The 19,148-nt window shown below is 57.7% G+C and overlaps 9 protein-coding genes across 9 annotated transcripts; 3 read left to right on the forward strand and 6 right to left on the reverse strand.

The window, feature by feature from the left end:
• Positions 1-180: 180 nt before the first annotated feature.
• Positions 181-1,445, reverse strand: UV8b_02212 (uncharacterized protein; the record flags this gene model as incomplete). Its single annotated transcript, XM_043139710.1, has 3 exons — positions 181-336; positions 467-1,029; positions 1,184-1,445. 3 exons carry the CDS (start codon positions 1,443-1,445, stop codon positions 181-183), a joined length of 981 nt encoding a protein of 326 aa, XP_042995644.1.
• Positions 1,446-2,118: 673 nt separating this feature from the next.
• On the forward strand, positions 2,119-2,427 carry UV8b_02213 (uncharacterized protein; the record flags this gene model as incomplete). Its single annotated transcript, XM_043139711.1, has 1 exon — positions 2,119-2,427. One exon carries the CDS (start codon positions 2,119-2,121, stop codon positions 2,425-2,427), a length of 309 nt encoding a protein of 102 aa, XP_042995645.1.
• Positions 2,428-2,751: 324 nt separating this feature from the next.
• On the forward strand, positions 2,752-3,384 carry UV8b_02214 (uncharacterized protein; the record flags this gene model as incomplete). Its single annotated transcript, XM_043139712.1, has 1 exon — positions 2,752-3,384. One exon carries the CDS (start codon positions 2,752-2,754, stop codon positions 3,382-3,384), a length of 633 nt encoding a protein of 210 aa, XP_042995646.1.
• Positions 3,385-3,578: 194 nt separating this feature from the next.
• On the reverse strand, positions 3,579-4,875 carry UV8b_02215 (uncharacterized protein; the record flags this gene model as incomplete). The annotated part of the gene is made up of 2 exons (XM_043139713.1): positions 3,579-4,123; positions 4,239-4,875. 2 exons carry the CDS (start codon positions 4,873-4,875, stop codon positions 3,579-3,581), a joined length of 1,182 nt encoding a protein of 393 aa, XP_042995647.1.
• A 940-nt stretch (positions 4,876-5,815) lies between these two features.
• UV8b_02216 (uncharacterized protein) lies at positions 5,816-8,069 on the forward strand (the record flags this gene model as incomplete). The annotated part of the gene is made up of 8 exons (XM_043139714.1): positions 5,816-5,890; positions 5,968-6,119; positions 6,193-6,454; positions 6,534-6,815; positions 6,983-7,425; positions 7,483-7,543; positions 7,615-7,921; positions 8,011-8,069. 8 exons carry the CDS (start codon positions 5,816-5,818, stop codon positions 8,067-8,069), a joined length of 1,641 nt encoding a protein of 546 aa, XP_042995648.1.
• A 269-nt stretch (positions 8,070-8,338) lies between these two features.
• UV8b_02217 (uncharacterized protein) lies at positions 8,339-8,659 on the reverse strand (the record flags this gene model as incomplete). The annotated part of the gene is made up of 2 exons (XM_043139715.1): positions 8,339-8,497; positions 8,576-8,659. The coding sequence occupies 2 exons, from the start codon at positions 8,657-8,659 to the stop codon at positions 8,339-8,341; spliced, it is 243 nt and encodes an 80-aa protein (XP_042995649.1).
• A 1,039-nt stretch (positions 8,660-9,698) lies between these two features.
• UV8b_02218 (uncharacterized protein) lies at positions 9,699-10,540 on the reverse strand (the record flags this gene model as incomplete). The annotated part of the gene is made up of 2 exons (XM_043139716.1): positions 9,699-10,069; positions 10,168-10,540. The coding sequence occupies 2 exons, from the start codon at positions 10,538-10,540 to the stop codon at positions 9,699-9,701; spliced, it is 744 nt and encodes a 247-aa protein (XP_042995650.1).
• A 547-nt stretch (positions 10,541-11,087) lies between these two features.
• UV8b_02219 (uncharacterized protein) lies at positions 11,088-12,360 on the reverse strand (the record flags this gene model as incomplete). The annotated part of the gene is made up of 6 exons (XM_043139717.1): positions 11,088-11,507; positions 11,590-11,673; positions 11,749-11,821; positions 11,913-12,014; positions 12,138-12,273; positions 12,342-12,360. The coding sequence occupies 6 exons, from the start codon at positions 12,358-12,360 to the stop codon at positions 11,088-11,090; spliced, it is 834 nt and encodes a 277-aa protein (XP_042995651.1).
• A 1,267-nt stretch (positions 12,361-13,627) lies between these two features.
• On the reverse strand, positions 13,628-15,830 carry UV8b_02220 (uncharacterized protein; the record flags this gene model as incomplete). The annotated part of the gene is made up of 3 exons (XM_043139718.1): positions 13,628-15,128; positions 15,201-15,505; positions 15,657-15,830. 3 exons carry the CDS (start codon positions 15,828-15,830, stop codon positions 13,628-13,630), a joined length of 1,980 nt encoding a protein of 659 aa, XP_042995652.1.
• Positions 15,831-19,148: the final 3,318 nt, after the last annotated feature.

Below are 19,148 nucleotides of genomic sequence, written 5' to 3' on the forward strand. Positions count from 1 at the left end.
CCTGAGAGCCGTGCAGCCGCCCAGGCACCTGCCGCCCTGAGCGCGCCTTTGCTGCAATCGTGAGCTGTAATCGCGAAACGGAAAACCCAAATGATGGCTCCGCTCGTCCTGTGAGCCGTCTTCATCCCCAACGCGGGGGCAGAGTAGCCCATGTGGTCCTCCACCGAGAGGAGTCGGCCGCTACCTGGTCATCATCTTTTCGGGGTCGTCGGGCAGATATCTGGCCAATTTGGACTTTTTGGCCGCCTTTCTGATGCGCAACCACCACGAGTCCAGGTACTTTGCGTATCTGGGATCCGAGGGCGGAATGTATTCGGTGAATTTCTTCAACAGGTTCTGCGACCACGTTGGCCATGGGGGAAAAACAAAAAAGGCACACAGACACGAGAGAGAGAGAGAGAGAGAGAGAGAGGGAGGGAGGGAGGGAGGGAGGGAGGGAGGGAGGAAGGAATGGTGATAGACGCACCTCCTTCAGAGCCAGCGTGATAAAGCCCAGCACAAAGGCCACCCAGGCCAGGGTCCCCTTGGAGTTGAGAAACTGGTTGCCGCCGCGGAACTCGACGGTGCCGGTGCACCGCCCCGTCTTGGGGTGCGGGAAGATGTTTTGAAAGTTCCACAGGACGTAGCGGTTGCCCTGCATGTACATGTAGAGGTGCGGCTCGTCGACCAGGTCGCGCACCTGGGCGGCGACGTGCTTCAGGGTCGCCGTGGACTTGCCCCAGGCCAGGGCGTCGCAGAGGCCGGAATCCACGCTCTGGCTGTTGGGCCGGCAGTACTGGTTCTGGCGGCGGGCGGGCGGCAGGATGGACGCCACAAAGTCCTCGTAGACGGCGGCCGCAAAGGCAATCTTCTTGAGCGAGGCGAGCCTGAACTTGTTCCTGCGCGAGACGGGCGTGACGTGGACGTGGCCGCCGCACGAGGCGTCGCGCTGGGGTTGGAAGTGCACGCGCATGGCCTCCCAGAAGTCGGAGAGGACGCGCGAGACGTGCATTGAGGTGTCCAGCCGGGGGGACACGACCTCCATGCACACTGGGAGAGAGTTCGTTAGTCTTTCTTTCTTTCTTTCTTTCTTCTTTTGTTCTTGTTTTGTTTTCTTCCTTCTCCGTCTCCCCGCGGGGGCGTGGACCAAGCAAGGCTCTCTGGTGTAGAGGGGAGGGGGTTTCCGGGCACACAAAAAACCAACCATATGGACGGGGCCGCTTGAGCGATCCATCCCGGGTGACAAACCACTTGCCGCCGTAGTACTCGGGGTGCTTGCTGTACTTGGAGCAGTCGTCGTGCACGGCGTCGATGCCGCGGTTTCGCAGCTTCTGCGCGAGCTGTCGGTACCAGTCGACGTTGGTGAAGCTCTCAGCGCCGCCGTAGGGTTTCCCTATCGTCTCGATCTCGACGCCAAAGTTGTAGTGTCTCATGGCACCGGCCGCGGGGGGGATGTTCAGGGGCATGGGCGCGCGGGCTGGTCGACACAAGCCCGGGAGGAAGGGGGCTATATAGACGCCGACGTGCTCAAGGTGTGTTGCGGGAGTGACGCGGTCATTTCTTCGGCGCTGGTCCTCTGTTCATGACGCTCTCTTGGCTTTCCTCCTAACGGAGTACCACCGAGCACGGAGTACCTTGGGCCAGGGGGATGGGGAGGGGAGGGGAGGGGAGGGGAAAAGAGGAGAATGAAAGGAGCAAGAAGGAGGAGGATGCAGCCTCAGGCGGTTGGAGTGTCTCGTTCGACCAAGCGGACGTGGTGCCGGGATGCCTGCGTTGCCTTGTTCATGGGGAGTCGCGAGGGAGCTGGCTTATGGGTCTCGGGGGGGGGGGGGGGGCGAGGGGGGGCGGGCGTGGCCGTTGTGACGGGCCGTGCTGTTGTATCGGGTAGCTTTGCAGGGGTTTGACAGCTTTGACGTGGTGCCGATCGATTGGATAGAGCAAGGTTTGGACGGACGGCGGGTGGCGGATGGCGGATGGCGGATGGAGGTGAAGGGAGGTGATGGGAGGTGATGGGAGGTGACGGGGGGTTGGGAACGGGTTGGGCTGATCGCCCACCGTGCCAGCTGGGGGCCAACTGCACTGTGCTGTGCCGGCTGGTTGTTTGGTGCCCAACACCGAGAGACATTTCTGTCGACAGACATGTTGGATTTAGGACTGGCATGTCTTTACTTTTGCGTGCGTGGCTGCGATGGACGGCATGGAGACAGCACGGGACGCAGACCACCATCGCCCACACGACCGCTCGAGCGTTGTTTCCACGAATCCGCGCTGCAAGCACCACATCCCGCCGCAGGCACCCGGCACCCACGCCCACACCTCTGCTCTCTGTCTCTCTCTCTCCGGCTTCTCGACCCTCTAACCCATCTCGAACCAATCTCGAATCTCGAATCTCGAATCTCATCTCGAATCTCATCTCGAATCTCATCTCGAATCTCATCTCGAATCTAGAATCCCATATCGAATCCCATCTCGAATCTGGAAATCCCCCATCCCCCATCGCCCGTCTTTCTTCCACCCCAATTCCCATCCCATCCAGACTAGCGGGCTTCCCCAAGCCCTCCTCTTCCCGTCTCGACTCGGCTCGTCCCGACTCGTCCCGACCAGATAATCCACCGCCCGCCGCCTCCCCTCCCTGATGGCCGCCGACTCCCCCCTCCCCCCCCTCTGCCAGCCCGTCCCGAGGCCTCCGCCTCCGCCTCCGCCTCCGCCTCCGCCTCCGCACCCGCCCGCCCCCCAACCAAGTACTACTTCGCCTACGGCAGCAACCTGTGCATGAAGCAGATGCAGCGCCGCTGCCCCAACAGCAAGTACGTCGGCTTCGGGCGCCTGCGCAACTTCCGCTGGCAGATCAACGAGCGCGGCTTCGCCAACGTCGTCTCCTGCCACGGCCGCTGGGTCGACGGGCTCGTCTACGAGATTGACGGCAGCGACGAGGGCAAGCTCGACATCAGCGAGGGCGTCTCCAAGGGCGCCTACGAGAAGCGCCACATGCCCGTCGTGGTCCGCCTGGCCAGCTGCTCGCTGTACCGCCGCTCCGTGTCGTGGGTCGTGGCGCGCGGCGGGCCCGGCGGCGTGCGCAAGCTGGCCAAGCACAACGTTAGCCATCGCGGCGGCGGCGGCGGCGGCAAGGCGCTGGTGGAGCGCGAGGCGCACAACGTGCTCGTCTACGCCAGCTTGGTGCACGTCACCGACAGCGGGCCGCGGGAGGAGTACATTGACAGGATCAACCGCGGCTTGCGTGACGCCGCTTCGCTGGGCATGCAGGACGACTACATCCGCAACTGCATCCGGCCCTTTATTCCCGAGCCGGAACCGGCGGTGGTGGTTACGCACGGGGCGCCGGCTCGCTCGCGAAACAGCTCGCCGGGCGGTGGGGGGCATGAGCCAAGAAAAGGGTCATGGTGATGGTGGTGTGACGGTGATGGTGGTGGTCATGGTGACGGATCAAAGCGGGGGAGTCGGAGTTGGGATTTTGCCATTCAATCAAATCATCTTCTTGTTTCAGGTCGGGAAAGCAGACGTTTTTCTTTCTTGTTCCTTTTCTCTTCTTACATCTCCTCTTCTTCGTCTCGGAAAACAACAAAACCTGTACAGTATCCCTAGCCTGCCGACGACGCACTATATAACCACGTCATGAGCGTGGACCGATGCTGAACCTGGCTTTCCCCCTCCCCAGCGTGAATCAGCACCCTAGGACGGCAAATCGACTTGATGGCCATCTTCTTGCCGCCCTCTACCCTCTCGATAAACAGGCCCGGCGCAATGTCAAACAGATACTTGGCGCGACGCCTGCTCGACGACTCGGGCAACGTCCCCGACAGGTCCATGCTCCTGCCGCCGTCCGCCAGGTTGACGCAGTCGTACACCTCGAGTCGCGAGCTGGCCGTCTTGAGCGGCCACTTCAGCCAAAAGATGTTTGTCGACGTGTGAAGCCTGTGGGCTAGCTGGGCGGCTGGTTGCATGACCGACTTCACCAGCGAGGCTTGCAGCTCCGTCGCGCACAGCCCTGGGAAAACCACCCCGAGATAGGACGCTAGATCCTTGGACAGGAGATATAGGTAGGCTTCGCGTCTGGACTGGAACGACTTTTGGCAGCTCAGCGCTGCGAGCGTTTCGCTCCTCCAGCTTCGCGTGTGTTCAATGTCTGCGGAAATGAAGCGTAGCACCAAAAAAACGAGCAATTAGCCTTGTTTGATATCTCTCTCCCACCCCCCCCCCCCTTTTTTTTTTTCTTCTCCCCCAACTCTTGTTATACACACCTCTTGATTTCGACATGGCAGATTCGACGCCCACAATCCACAACAGCGTCGAATCTTCCCCCGAGTCATCCAGCGGGCAATAGAACGGCTTGGAAAACAGCGCCAGCCACAGATAGTACATGATGGCCGCTACCACGTGGTACTCGTCGCTGCCGTGTACGGAGAGGCACCTCTTTCCCGGCTCCCGCAGCAGGGACAGGAACTTGGCGGCTTGCTGCGAGGCCGGCTTCTTCGCCTGACCGGACGCCAGGGCTTCCAGCGTGCCGCAGAGCCTGCTTTGCACCCATCGGTATATCTTGTCGCACAAAGCCTTGTACGCGTCCTTTGCCTCCGAATCCGACACGTCCTTCCGGTGAGGTTGGGGTCGCGAAACGGGATGGCCAGCGTCTTGCCAGGGTCTGTCTTTGCACTCCAGCTGGTTTCGTGCCCGGGCCAGCTCGGTCCTGGTTTCGGAGAGTTCCTTGGAGAGATGGTCTAGTTTTTTGAGCAGTCTCTTGTTTTCCGACTCTGCTATTTCGAGCTCCAACTGGCGGCAATCCAGGACCTGTTCGGTGAAGGAGCGGAGAGTCTGCTCTTCTTGAAGGAGGTCTCGGACGGATTTTTGTTTGTCGGTATCGGGGGGGCTAGTTTCCGCCATTTAGCAGTAAATTCACTTCTTCTTCCTTTCTTCTTCGTTTTTCCTTTGTTCTGGTATCGTCAAGCCCAGATGCCGCCGTCAAATCTGCGGGGGCTTCTAGGCCAGATGTCGCATTCCAACCGCGACCTGTCGTCATTCGATGTCTTCCGCGTTGGCAACAAGCAAGGCACTGCGTGAAATTGCACAACTTTTGTCCCTGATTCCATCAGGACCCGTGTTCTGCAGGGGAAATGATTTGCAAGTCACCGTCCATGTGGCCTCGCGACCATGACGGATGGCATCGAGTGGCAAAGACTGGCTGGCACGGCTTTCGACCCAAGTCGGTGGGGAGGGGGGGGGGGGGGCAAAGGGGCATAAAGCTGGGCATCAACGGTTCAAATAAGCTTTGGCCGCCATTGACTTGTTCATCCGATTGACCGTCTTGCCCAAGCGTGGTGTGCTATGGGATGGCCTCCTGCGCCAGGATCCGGCCCCTTGGGTAACATCTGCTGGGCAGCAATGCGGGTGTGAGCGCCCATCGACCCACTCGCAAGACTCCTTTGTTGAACAAGGTACTCCGTACGGACTACTCCGTACGGGTGTATCGGGGGGAAGGAAAGCGGCTATTTTCTGCGACCTACTGGGGAAGAAGACGATCGTAATTGGTTGCCATATGCCGGGAGCTGAAATCCGTCTCTTGCCCCCGAGTCTCGACGTGGCACCACAGTCAGCCTGTCACCGGCATGGGTTGAGAATCTTGTTAGACCGAATCTTGTTAGACCAACAAGGACTCCCCAGACTGCAGCTCGCGAAATCTGTTTCACTTTTTGTCCTCGCCTATACCGACTCTGCTTTTCCGTCGGTTCTTTTTTTTTCCCGCATTTTTCCCTTATTTTTTTCTCTATTTTTTTTCGTGTTTGTTTTTTTATTCTGTTTTTCGTCCTCTTTATTTCTTCTCAGCATGGGCGGCAGAATCATAGTGTCGATTGACTTTGGTACAACGTATTCGGGGCTGTCTTGGGCCGAGACAAGTCGGGTAAGCAGCAGCAGCAGCAGCAGCAGCATTTCCATTTCCGAAATTGAAGCACCCTCTCACAAAAAAATACACCGCAGCCCGACGTCCAACACGTCGTGTCAACTTGGCCGTCAACCGATTCTCCAAAGACCAGCCCCAAGGTGCCGACGGAACTGCGCAAAGTGGCGGCGGGATGGCAGTGGGGGTTCCAGATTCCAGACGATGCAAAGCGTCATCGCTTCTTCAAACTGTTAGCCTTCTGAAACCGAGAGGGGAGAGAAGAAGGAGCGAGATGGGTGGGAAAAGTGACTGACGCTGGCAAGAAAACTGGATGAGCCGGAAACGCCCAACGGGGAGGGGGAGACGCCCTTGCAGCTCACCAAGATCTATCTGTCCTGCCTGCACGACCACTTCATCAGCCTGCTGGAGAAGCACTTCTCTCAAAGCGTCGTGCAAGCGACCCAGATGGATTTCGTCGTCACCGTCCCGGCCATCTGGTCCAACACTGCGAAACAAGCCACCGAACGAGCTGCCGCCATGGCCGGATTCTGCGGCAATCGAAGAATCCACCTCATCTCGGAGCCAGTATGTCCATCTCACGCTCCACAACCTGTTCCCATCGCCAATCCCAAACCCTTAGTTCCATAACGCCTGACGTGTGTAGGAAGCGGCAGCGCTGTACGCCATCAGACACCTCGGGTCGTCCGTCTTGAAACCGGGCAGGAAATTCGTCATTTGCGACGCGGGAGGCGGCACAGTCGACCTCATTTCGTATGAGGTTTCACACGCCGGCAACATTGCCGTCAAGGAAGTCACAGAAGGTACAGGAGGTAAGTGTGGCTCGGCCATGCTGAACAAAAGATTCAGGCGCTTTCTCAAGCAGACTCATGGCGACAAGTACTGGACCAACGAGCGGCTCTTGACAGCCGTTGCCGAGTTTGAATCAGTGGGTAAAAGATCTTGACGACCAATGTCCTTTTCCCCCCCACAGCTCCAGCCGCCAGCAAACCAGTTTTTGTCTTCTTCTTCTTCTTCTTCTTCTTCTTCTTCTTCTTCTTCTTCTTCTTCTTCTTCTTCCCCCTTTTTTTTATACCTCCCCTTTGACTTGAGTAGTTCAAAAAGGATTTCACGCCCAAAGGCGACCCTCTTACCATACGGGTCGACGAAAGCCTCGGCCTTAAGCGAAATCGATTCACGATCCCGCAGGCAGATATGACGACGAGGATTTTTGCGCCCATTGTGAAAGACATCATCTGTCTGATCAAGGAGCAGATAGCCATGGTGGGTGACGGCATAGCGGCCGTCGTTCTGGTCGGCGGGTTCGGTCAGAGCGCCTACCTGAGAGCCGAGGTGAAGGCTTCTCTGGCTAGGAATGCTTCAGTCCTGCAGCCAGAGAATGGCTGGATCGCAGTTGTCAAGGGCGCTGTTATCCACGGTCTGGGCTACTACAATCCAACCTTGACGCAGGTACAGGTCGTGTCGCGCATAGCAAGACGTTCGTACGGAACCTGTTTACTCGCGGCCTATGACATGATGCGCCATGACCCAAAGGAGGCGTAGGTGAAATTCCACCCCAAGGATCAAAGGTCAACCTCGGCTAAGCTCGCAACCAGGGTGTGGTCTCGGAAAGAAGGCGAAATGGTCGTCGCGGAAATGTGCTGGTTCATCCAAAAGGTCCGCCGCTGCTTTCCTCCCTCCCACGAACACCTCGCGACTTTCTGGAACATCTGGTTGATCTCAAACAGGGCCAATCGTACACAGAAGGCGTGCCCACGGCAATTGCCTATCAATGCGACATCCCCGTATCGTCTGGACCGCCGCCTCAACCCGAAATCGAAATCTTTTGCAACGACGAGGCCGTGCCTCCTGTCCACTGCACGTCGCGGACAAGGCGAATTGCTCAATTGTTTCTCGACTTGGACCGTATACCCATGTCGGCCAAGTCGGCGGCGGGCATGACGCGAATCGGCAACCACTGGTACTACTCCTTGACGGGCGCTATTGAAGCTAGTTATGGCTCAGCCATGGTTACCTACCGAGTTCAGCTGGGGGGTGAGTGTGTAGCGTTTCCCTCTTCCTCCCATCTTTGCCGAGCCGAGACGCTAAAATGTCTGGGGGGGTTTGCTTAACACATTCCAAAGGCGTGACGCACGATGCTCTCACTGTTCGATATGAACAACAGGGGTTTGTGATAGACTAGCTGCGCGAGTTGGCAGCCAGCGAGGCTCTTTCTGATGTATGCGGCAGCGGCGGGCTGTAGAGGTCTGTCGCAATCTGCCATCAGGGGACTTTGCAATGATGTAGTCCTGCTCTTCCAACAGCATGCTCTCCGAAACCAGGAAAACGAAAAGGAGGCATTTCACCATGAAATCGTAAAACGCAATGACGGTTTCATGACAGGCTCCCCCCCCCCCCCCCCCCCCGCCCCCCTTTCCAACGCTTCTAGTATGATTCAACGTGCCGTTGCCACTAGTTCTTCCGCGCGCGTCCTCCCTGGCCCACACCATCGCCGTGCTTGATGCCTTGACTCTGACCTCCGCTCGCATTCATGCCCTCCAGGCCGGCGCCCTTTTCTCGCGAACCCTCTGGCATGTCGGCTGTCTTGTCCGCACGGGGGACCTTGTCGGTCTGTACAGTGTTATCTCGCCGTCGAGGGACTAGACTATGCATTCAGGCATAGGCATGCCCTGGGGATTACAAGCTCACCCCGATGGGGTCGGGCCCGTGAAAGATGTTCTTCCCAGCCTCCGTAAAGGGACCGTTGTGGCAATGTCTCGGGTCTCGCGGCATCTTTGTGGTACTGTAGTAAAAAGACAGCAATGACTCGAGCTATGAATCCGAGTTTCTCAGTGAAGACGATTGGGAGACGCAACAGCAGGTTCAGCCAGTTTATAGTCTGGTGCCTTGCCTCGTGGCGACAGGGTAGCGCCTGCCATGACTTATGACTTGACGCGATGATTTGGGAGAATCGTACTCGATGCGTCATAAGCAAGTGACAGGTCAATCACGGAGGTTGGCAGTCGCGAGGCCCACACAGGGCCTGCCTTCCCTGGGTACAACCACCTGAGCAGCGAGCAGCATGGGGCAAGAGCTCCGGGTCCGAGATGACATGGGCTTTTGGTGCTTGTATGTACTTTAGCCAGCAGCAGGAAAAACAGTTTGGCAACATGGAACGGACAGCTGCTTGGTCTGTTTGGCGGTGTTGGCGGTTTTGCCAGCCTGCGTCGTCCAGCTGTCTTGGCTCTTCACTAGCGACTCTTTCCACCCCTTCTTACCTATTCTTTTTTTTCCCTTCTCTGTTCCTATCAGAGGAGCAAGCAGAGTGCTGCCAACGATCCCGACTGTAACGAGAAAAATTGCCCTTCCATCGTTCGTTTCGCCACCAGACAAGCCAGATATCATGATGCAGGGCCGAGTGTAGCATCAAATCATGTGAAAAATTGATAAAAGGACCCGTATCATAGACCAGCTCATGACCAGATCTAACAGCATATTCAATGGGAAGTTACGTGGTACCATCATTCTTCGAATTAACGTCAAGACTACACACATCCCTTGCCTTGTCCACAACTCCTGCTAATACACCCAAAGCATCGGGTGTTTAATGATGGTATCGATGGAATCTAGCCACGCAGTCCATATTTCATCTCATCACAGAAATGTCAGGACTCGACCTCTTGCCTTTCGCGTGCCCGGGCTCTCCCAGCATAATTCGTGGATCCGTCGCAGCCTGCTTACACCGTGCAAGGAGAAAAGGATAAGCTGTGCGACTTTTTGACATGGCAAGACACTATGGTAGTCGCCTCGCCTTGGAAACTTTGCCACCCACTCAATCCAGCGACCCGGCCAACGCCACAGCACTGAACCTCAAGTCGCCGCCTTCTCTCTCCAGGAACCTCAAGACGCCGAGGCTCAGCGCCCTCTCGCTCAGCATGTCCTCGCTTTCCTGCAGCTCCCCGCGCCGGAGAGGCCCCTTGCGCCGCCCGTCCAGCTCCCACAGAGCTCCGTCGCCGCCCTTGACAAAGCACACAAAGTGCAGGTCCACGTCGTCCTGCGCGTCCGGCGCGGCCGTGTCGCCCTCGGACGCGGCCTCCCTGTGGGCTGCCGCAATCTCGGGCGTCTCCTCCAGGAGGCGAGCTCGTTCTCGCGGCGGCAGCGTCATCGACTTGCCGACCAGGCGGTCCAGCGTCGAGCCCTGCTCTGATCGCGGGCGCGGACGCGTCAGCTAGACTCAACTGGGGACACATTCCCAGCTTCCAAGACGAGACGAGACGAGGCGGGAAACAAGCAACGCGTACCAATCAGATTCCTGGCCGGCCCGTTCGAAACCGCGTGCAGCAAGCCCATCATTCCGCACGCGTTCCGGATGGTCTGCTTCCACCATAGCACGGGCTCCTGGCCGCCGGAGCCGCGGTAGTCGTCGAGGGTGTTGTCCTCGGCCAAGCGGTGGCTCTCGTAGACGGCGCTGACGGGGAAAACGAGGAGCAGGGCGAGGGCGGGGCGCGGGATGAAGGAGAGCATGTCCGGATCGGTGAGGGAGTAGACGTCGTGGAGGGCGAGGGCGGGCGACACGCCGAGCTTGTGGATCAGCTTGGTCATGAGCTCGGGGTTGGCTTCGAGGGGGATGAAGGCCGGGGCGCCGGGCTGGGGGTCTGGGTTCAACGCCGACATGGTGGCTTGGCGGTGGGTGAGATGATGCCAGGGGTGCGGATGCCGGGGGGTGCAGATGTCTGGTGCAGATGTCGGGTGCAGATGTCTGGTGCAGATGTCGGGTGCAGATGTCGGGTGCAGATGTCGGGTGCAGATTGTTGGGAGAAGGATGTCGGGGGGATTTTTTACTACAATTTTTTAGCTATGTTGATGACGATGGGTTGATGCCGATGGCGGGGGCGGGGGAGGGGGCGGGGCTACTTGCATAAGCATCAAGCCTTGGCGTCACGATGACATGCGTGGCGCGGCTTGTGCATCTGTACCTGGTGAAGCCCGTCAACGTGTGTGCGTGTGTGTGTAGTAGCAGCCAACTAATTCCTAGCATGCCTACGGCAATCAGGAGCGGATCCAACAAGCCACGCCGGACTATCTGCAAAAGTATTCAATCTCCATAGAAATCCGGCCATCAACTCAGCGCCACCGGTTGAACCGCTCGTTTATGAACCCCACACAAAACAAGGCAACGACAGGACGGGACAGGACAAGCCGCCGCGCCCCGAGTTGCCTCTCAGGCCCGGCCTCTGCTCGAACGGCCGGTGCGACGACCTTGACGCTTCCCTGCCGGCTTCTCGTCGGCAGACTCCTCTTCGGCCACCATCTTCTTGGCCGGCCTGCGCCCCGGCTTGGACGAGCCCTTTGCGTCAGGGCCAGCCCTCGCCTTGGCCGTCTTCTTGGACGCTTTCGGCGCAGCTTCCTCCTCCGCTTCCTCCGCTTCCTCCTCCTCAGTCTCGTCCTCGTCCTTTACAGGCGCCCCTTTCCCGCGGGCCTTGGAGGCTGCCGGCTTGGGCGGCGCTTTGGCGGCCGCCTTGGTCTTCTTCGCCTTGCGATCGTCCTCTTCGCTGTCGGCGTCGCCGTCGCCGTCGCCGCTTTTGCGCGCGCGCTTCGCCGCTGTCTTCTTCTTCTTCGTGGGCTTGGCGCCGTCAGACTCCTGCTGGTTCCCCGTCAGCCCACGAAACGCTGGCCAGCGCCGCTCAAGCAGCAGCGGGATCTGGACCCGGAAAACGGCCTACGTCTTCTTCCGCTGCCTCCTTGGCAGCCCTCTGCTTCGCGGTCAGGCGGATGCCCTTTTCGCCGGGGAGGTTCTTCTCGGGGTCCTAGCCTCGACATCCTCATCAGCCGTTTTTTCGTTTTCGTCGAGCTCCGTCCCAGCGGAAGCGGGGATGACCTACGCCTTTGAAGTCCTCGGCATCAACGTGGGCCTGCCTCACGCATCGCTGGACCTTTTCCCGAACCTTTGGATCGCTGCACAGTCAACATCTCAGCTCGCGTCACCACAAAACAAAAACGCCCCCCTTTGGGCAGAGAAGCAGGGCGCGCGTGGGGCGCGACAAACCCCAACTCGTCGTATCCGTCAATCGCGTCAAAGTCCCACCCGTCGTCGCCCTTGTCGCATTCGTCGCGTAGATTCTGGAGCTGCGAGCCCGAGACGCACCCCCTGCGCCACCCAACGCTGGTTAGTCTCCAAGTTGCGCCGCAGCCGCCAAAGCCGTCGCGGCGGAAACCACCTTCCCCCCCCCCCCTTTTTCCCAAAGCAAAAATCGACGGGCATCTGCCTTACCAGTGCTTCCACGCCCAGCTCCCGTGGTCTTGGATCTCCACCCAAGTGCCGAATCGTATCTCGCCCTTGAGGATCTTGACCTTGTCCTTGCTGCACACCGCGTCTTTGCAGCCTGCCCTGTTGTTGGGCGAAATCTCTGTCGCGCGTTTGTGAGCATGGGTTGGCAATTCTCGCACGGCGAAGGGGGGAACTCGTCGCCCATACCAATGCGATATTGCGGCATTGCGGGAATCCTTGCTGCGGATGGACGCGCGGGGGGGGGGGGGGGGGGGGGGGGCAGCCGGCTTCGAGGGTAGGGTAGCGACTCCCGAGTTGTTTGCTTTTGGTCGGCGTTGTGGTGCGAGCCCGCGGGGATCGTGATGCCGGCCTCGATTCGGGTGCCCTGTGAACGTGTGAACGGCGGAGGCTATACCGGAGTGCGGAGAGGTTAGAACGCCAAATCGCTCTAGCCGCGTCGTCCCGTTGGACCCCGACGGGATAAGCTTACTGAACTGCCTTGGCGTAGAGTCGTGTTGGACAACGCCGCAAGGAAACTTGGCGGGGTGCCGCGCGAAAAAAAAAGTCGTCGGGCTCAGGAAAGCTGCGTGGGCAACATGGTTCGATACAGCAGCAAGGCTGGTGAGGTTTGCTTCATTTTGACGACAAACGCGCGCAATCAGTCAGCAGCCGGTCACGGGTATACATAAGTACTAGTGCTCCGTACGGAGTACACGCGCAGTTGCTAGCCAAAGCCACATCAGCCACACCCCCCCCCCCCCCCCCCACTAGCCGCATGCCACATCGTTGCTCACGTGCTCGAATCCACCTTTGACTACCAACCTGGAAGCTCGACCTGTGAGGGAGGAGCATGTGGAGAGGGGAATCCAGCTCGAGTGCCTGGCCAACTATTCTCTAGTGTCTAATCATGCATGCGTGGCACCGGCATCTGCCGCCAGGCGAGCCGAGGCCCTGGGCCTCTGCGCTTGGATTAGTCCGTGGCAACACATGTATTCATAAAAAATGTATTCCGTCTGCATTCCTTGCCTCGTTTCAGGCTCGTGGTATCGAACAACTAGGGAAGGAAAAGGAAATAGACATCGGCCTGGACATGCACACATGCATCATCTTGTCTCTCCCACTGTAAAGCTCACTTGTCGTCTGCTGTAGCCCACTCGGGCTTTTGGCCCAGTTGCTTCCTGCCCATCAATCAGCCTCTGCTGTTCTGGTCCGTACGCAATGCATAATCCTGTTCCCTGACCCTCAAAGTCAAAATGCAATAACTCCCTCGTCCTGTACGCCCTTGTTTCTTTTTGTCAACATGCAAGACAAAAGGCCGGGTAGCTTTAAAAAGGGGGGAAACAAAGAAATTTAGAGAAAAATGTCGAAATATGCAGCCGCTCCCCGTTCCCATACCGAGCATGCAAAGTCATGACATGTCGAAAAGAAAAAGAAAAACAGGAAAAATAGGGCGAACAATATGCTGAAGAAAAAAAAAAGCATCATTAAGTCATTCACTCTCTGCTTGGAGAATACTGCTTATAAATTTCCCTCTTCATGTGCTCCAATCGACCTCGCATGTCGAGTAAATCTGCCAATTTTTCGTGTGGTGGGTTATCTAGTGCCGAGATCTCGTAGTGCAACGCTTCGTACTTTTGGTAAAACGTTTTGAACTTGTGGGCCTTGTTCATCACCTCTGCAGGCACACTCTCCACGGCTCGACGCTTGGCAATCCTCGACTTGATGTCGCTGTCCATCTTTCGTTTTTGCGGAGCGATTGGAGCCGGTGGAGTGGTATCCTCATCCAAGTCTGACGCGTTAGTTGGTGGCGACGACGCCAGCGGTGAGGACTTGGTGGGCGATGTATTGCTGGCGGTTCTTCCTCGAAACGACGAGGATGCAACACGGGACGGAGCGCTTTCAACATGGCTCGATTTTGCAGGCTGCGGTCGAGATTTGGGAGGCGCCGCAGGGAGTGGTTGTTTTGGCTTGATTCGTTTTGAAAGAGGCGTGCCAGAGCTGGAGCTCGAGTCGGACTCCTCCCTGGGTCGCTTCACGGGTGGCTTTTTGGCCTTCTCTCGGCTTGCCGAAGATTTCGTGTTCACAATGACCGTGTCCTTGGCCTTGGCCGGTGGAGCCGGTCTGGACTTCATCATGGGCCCCTCGTCTCCAGATGAGTCCGAGTTTTCAATGATGGGAGCAGAGAGCACCCGCTTGTCATTCTTCGCGGGGGCCTTGGTCTTGGAAGGGGATGTCTTGAGTGCAGTTGACTTGGCTTTGGAATTGCTGAGCAGTCTCTTCGCCTGCGCTTCCTGGGCTGTAGGCTTCTTCGTCTTTGCCGGTATGGAGGTGGAGTTGGAGCCTGCCCGAGACATGGCCTCGCCTCCCGGTTTGCGCTTGTCGCCCTCGGCGCTCTCAGCATCGTCCTTGGAGCCGTGACTATCATCCGTCTTCTGCGGCTTGGCCTTGGGTGCTTGCTGAGGCGGTCCCTTGGCTATGCTAGCCTGCAGGCGGCTCAGGCATTTACCCTTCCCTCGCTCCTCCTTGGGCAGCAGCAGTTGCCATTCTGCTTCCGACGACGAAAGCCGCAGTTTATCGTACTGTCGAATCGCCCTGTCGATGGCCAAACGTCGGTCGTCCTGGTCGTCATAGTCGTACTTCCATACATCAAGCTCTCTCCAAGATGATTGCCTCATAGACCACGTCTGGGTGTCAGGGCTGTAATTTGCCATTTTCTCCAAGGTCGGTCGAAAGTCCTCTTCCTTGCCTGCCCATTTGTTCTCGAGATATTTGGTCGTTCTATCCGCGACCGCCAGTTCGTGAACCAATGTAAACCGTTGTTCCTTTTTCCGCTCTATCATTTGCTGTGTAGCCGTTATCTGGGATATTGAGTTCGGTGAACGAGCTGCGTTCAAGGAGGGCGAGGTTGGTAACGATTTCGGAGTAGACGAAATGCTAGACAGAAGCTTGTTCCTGCCTTTGCCGCCCACGGGCAGCTTCTCGACCACACGAGCCCTTGTGCAAATGGTTAGCGTTGGAAAAAACCACGGTTGTACCAATAAGTCAGACTTGGTGATGTGAACTTACCGGTCCCGGGCCGCATCATGAGCAGCCAAGCTGTTTTGCAGGTTCTCCATGTCGGAATCAAGTGCCGAGGGTGTAGAGCTTTTGCTTGGCGCTGTAGCCTTCTTCCTTGCGTCTCCCTCCTTGACCTCCTTCGGGACCTTTTTCGGCGCGGGGCGAGACAGTCTGGGTCGGCTGAAGAGACTGCCAGCATGTGGCAATCGCTCAGCGCGGCGAGTGGACTCGAATGGCTTGGTGAGGTATAGGTCGAATGGGACTTCCTCCTCAGGCAGTGGTATTTGGTAGGATTTCGATCCATAATGCAGAGTCTACGCAGTTTGTTAGTTTGAATTGGCTTGAAGAGGACGATAGCTGTCGCGAGCCCAGGCCGAGGCAGCCATGGAAAGGGAAAACAAAGAAGGTCCCAGTACAGTCCAAAGAGAGACGCAAAACTAGACCTGGAGCGAAGGAGTGTCATACCGGACTCTTTCCCAACTTCAGTTCCAAGTTATTCCCCACGCGGACACTCTGAATCATCTGCTCCACGACATCGTCACTGAGGTTGAGGACAAATGCCTGCGGTGGTAGTACTGAGTCTGGGCTGGAGGAGCCAGCCAACAGCCATCCACCTTCTGGCACCTTGAGAGAATTCATTGCAGCTGAGAACAGAGAATGCACGCGATAAGGTAGTGGTATGTTGATCTTTCGCTGGCCTTTTCGCTGTTGTTGTTGTTGCTGTTGTTGTTGCTGCTTCTGCTTCTGCTGCTGCTGCTGCTGCTGTCTTGGTGGTGATCTTGAAAGAAGCCTGTGGTCAGCAGGAGGGTTTGGATCTGGGTGTTTCAGATGGACCCGAAGATTACTCCTGGTAAACAGACAGTCTCCAAGAAGTTGGGATCGAGAGACAAGAAGAAGAAAAAAAGCTAAATGGTCAGAATGGGGTCAGTTCGCATCGTATGATTAGCCCGGCGGTGGCCTGTCGTCGTTTGCGTTTGTCAAGGACGCTGGTCTCGAAGTCAAAAAAGGCGGATGGGGCCAGGCCTTGGAGAGGTGGGAATAAGAGGGAATTCACTGCCGGTGTCCCCAAAGGGACAGCAATGAGTAAGGAGAACGCAATTCGGGAACGGATTGCTGGTCGGGATTCAGAGCAGTCGGAAAATAGCCAATGGCCGCACGGAGCACGCCTGAGTACACTTTAAAAAGTGTAATGGACAGGAAGAGGAGGCACCTGAGCTCTTGTCGATGTGAAGATTGATGAACAGTAGTAGCGCTGGTGGTGGTGGTGGTAGCTGGGAAGTGGGTAGAAACCAGGCACTACCAGGGAATTTGGGGGGGGGGGGGGGGGGGTAACAACGAGTCCAGGACAGGGCAACTTGTGGGGTGGGCTGGCGACCCAGTGGGCGACCAGCCGGCAACCAGATGGCAATCAGTTGGCACCACTGAGAGCACCTGAATGGGCGGATGGGTATAACGGAGGTTGAGTGGGTGGGTGCCCGTGCTGTGAGCCAGAGGCTCGCGCGGGCCTTTGGGGGGGGGGTGGTTTGCGGGCTGTGGGTAGTAGGCAGCTGGTGGGCAGTGGGCAGTGGGCAATGAATGGGCGGGCAATGGGCAATGAATCCCGGGATGGCAATGGGCCAAAGGTTGGTTGTGGTGGGGCTCGAGATGGATAACCTAGCTCGGGTACGGTGTGGGTACGGCAGGCAAAGCCTTGTCGGGAGTGGACAAGACCAGGCCCACGTTCCTAGCAAAGTAGTCCGTACATGTCTGGCAACTTTCGACACTCTCTCCGTTGTAGGCCCCCGTAGTAATGAGGTTTTACTGGGCCAAATTCCTCGCCCAGAGGTGCCACCCAGTCGCCAGGGCACATGTATGTATCTATCTTACTTTTGAAAGAAGAGCCTGGTCATGCAGCAGAAACTTTCCGTGCAAACTGCAGGTGGTGAGGAACCCGGCGAGGGCGAGGGAGACGGCGAGGGCGAGGGCGAGGGCGTACGGCAGAGATGAGGGCCCCATTGATGGTTTATGTTTCATGTCTTTGTCTTTGGTGTTTTACGCTTTATGCTTTATGCTCATCAGTTGGTCGGTGCCAGCATTTTGCCCAGAAAAGCCATTGGGAGCAGCAATGGCTGCTGGTCTTTCTTTTTTTTAAGTGCCGCTCGGCAAGGACATCTGGACCTGCCTGCCTGCCTGCCTGCCTGCCTGCCTGCCTGCCTGCCTGCCTGCCTGCCCTTGGCTCTGCTCGTCGACGGCGAGCATTGCATTCCGGATGCACCAGACGGGAGAATAAACCCGACGCGGCCTTTGCCCAGCTGCTACGGGCCCCAGAGCCCGGCAAGTCCAGCTTCCATTGACGTCTTGCCTCGCCTCGCCTCGCCTCGCCTCGCCTCGCCATGCGTTGGGCACTCCCAAGTTTCCCAACTGCCAAACAAGTTGACATGTGCAGCTCTTCTCTTCGCCTGACCATGTCGGGTCTGTTTCCGCCCGCACGCCCGCACGCCCGCCCTTGCCCTTCCCCCCTTCCCGGTGCTGTCATCCTTGAAAGGCACGAGGTGGTATCGAGAACGGAGCTACGGATACTTGGACCTGGCAATCCAAAGCAGATCAGCCGTCATGCTTTAGCCGGCATGCTTTAGCCGGCATGCTCCATCCGTCATGCTCCATCCGTCATCTACATCACCCGCAAAGTCATCTTCTCGGTCCTGCCCTCCGCCCAACTCCGTCCATCCTCTGCATCCATCCATCCCAGCCAGTCAGTCACGTTGCGGGAGGGCGGACTCGCCCCAGCGTGGGCATGGGCATTCCGCAAGTTGGCCCACCCGTCGTCAGCCTGTGCTGCGTTGCGTTGCGGTGGCGACTGGCCTCTGTAGGGATGCGCTGGCGCTGGCGAAAGCGTCACCCCGGCACTGCTGTGGCGTCGCCCACCCATTTGGAGCTGGCTGCGCATGCGCAGGCGCAGTGCGGAACAAGATGAATCTGGCGAGTACCGTGAGTACCGCGTACACCGTACACCGTACACTGAAACCACCTACATACCCTACATACTAATAATAAGGCTTGCTTCAATCAATGGTCGGTGCTTCCGACTTCCACCCTGGAAGTACGGAGTACCTGCTACCGGGTTTCAATGCTTGCAAAGGCTCTCTCTCCAGTCCTTTCCTCTCTTTCCCCTTGCTCAATCGGACCCGCAATACGTATTCATGCCCCCCGGACCTCTCGACGACGGGTTCGTCCAAGCAGCCGAATGCGCCTTTTTTTTTTCTTCTTTTCCCTTTTCTTTTGGTGGGCGTTCCCGTGTCCGGTGAGATGCGTCAGGCGGGAAAGAGCTGGCGTACGGAGCACATGAAAGCAGATGAAAACAGCACCCGTCTGCGGCGCTCGGTAACATTGATCAGAGAGATTTTGAACCTAGGTAGTTATGTGGCATGTAAACATTGGAGGTACCCAACATTGGCACCTAGACGCACGTTGACAATGCCCTGGCAGCGTCCGTCTCCCACTATCAATTCGCACCAGGCTGAGGCAAGGGTCCGACCAGTGATGGCTCCCCGACGACGACGACGACGACGACGGGGTTGGTGGACCCAAAGTCACCAAACCAGTGTCTCAAACCCTCGCATCTCATCAACATGATTCCAGGATGAATGGCTGACTGACTGTCTGTCTGGTGGATTGGCATCTGTCATTGTCGTGGGCTGGCGCGCCACGTAGACTTGCTGCCACCGTCGCTGCCGTGCGTGCTGGCGAGGATCGAAGCGTGCAGAGTGCGGAGTACGGAGTACTGTCCTGTGCTGTACTGTGCTACAGAGCAGTCAGAGTCGGTCGTGCGCCGTGGATGGTGGCTGGGGTGTCACAAAACTCTGCCTGCTTACTTAGTCCGTCCGTCCGTCCGTCCAGCCGTTTTGTTATTAGCCTGACGGCGGCTTGTCGCTGCAAACATTTGACGAGGCCCGGCGCTTTATCATAGTAGCCTTGGGG

Source organism: Ustilaginoidea virens, chromosome 2 (assembly GCF_000687475.1).
Source record: "Ustilaginoidea virens chromosome 2, complete sequence".
Lineage (NCBI taxonomy): Eukaryota > Fungi > Ascomycota > Sordariomycetes > Hypocreales > Clavicipitaceae > Ustilaginoidea > Ustilaginoidea virens.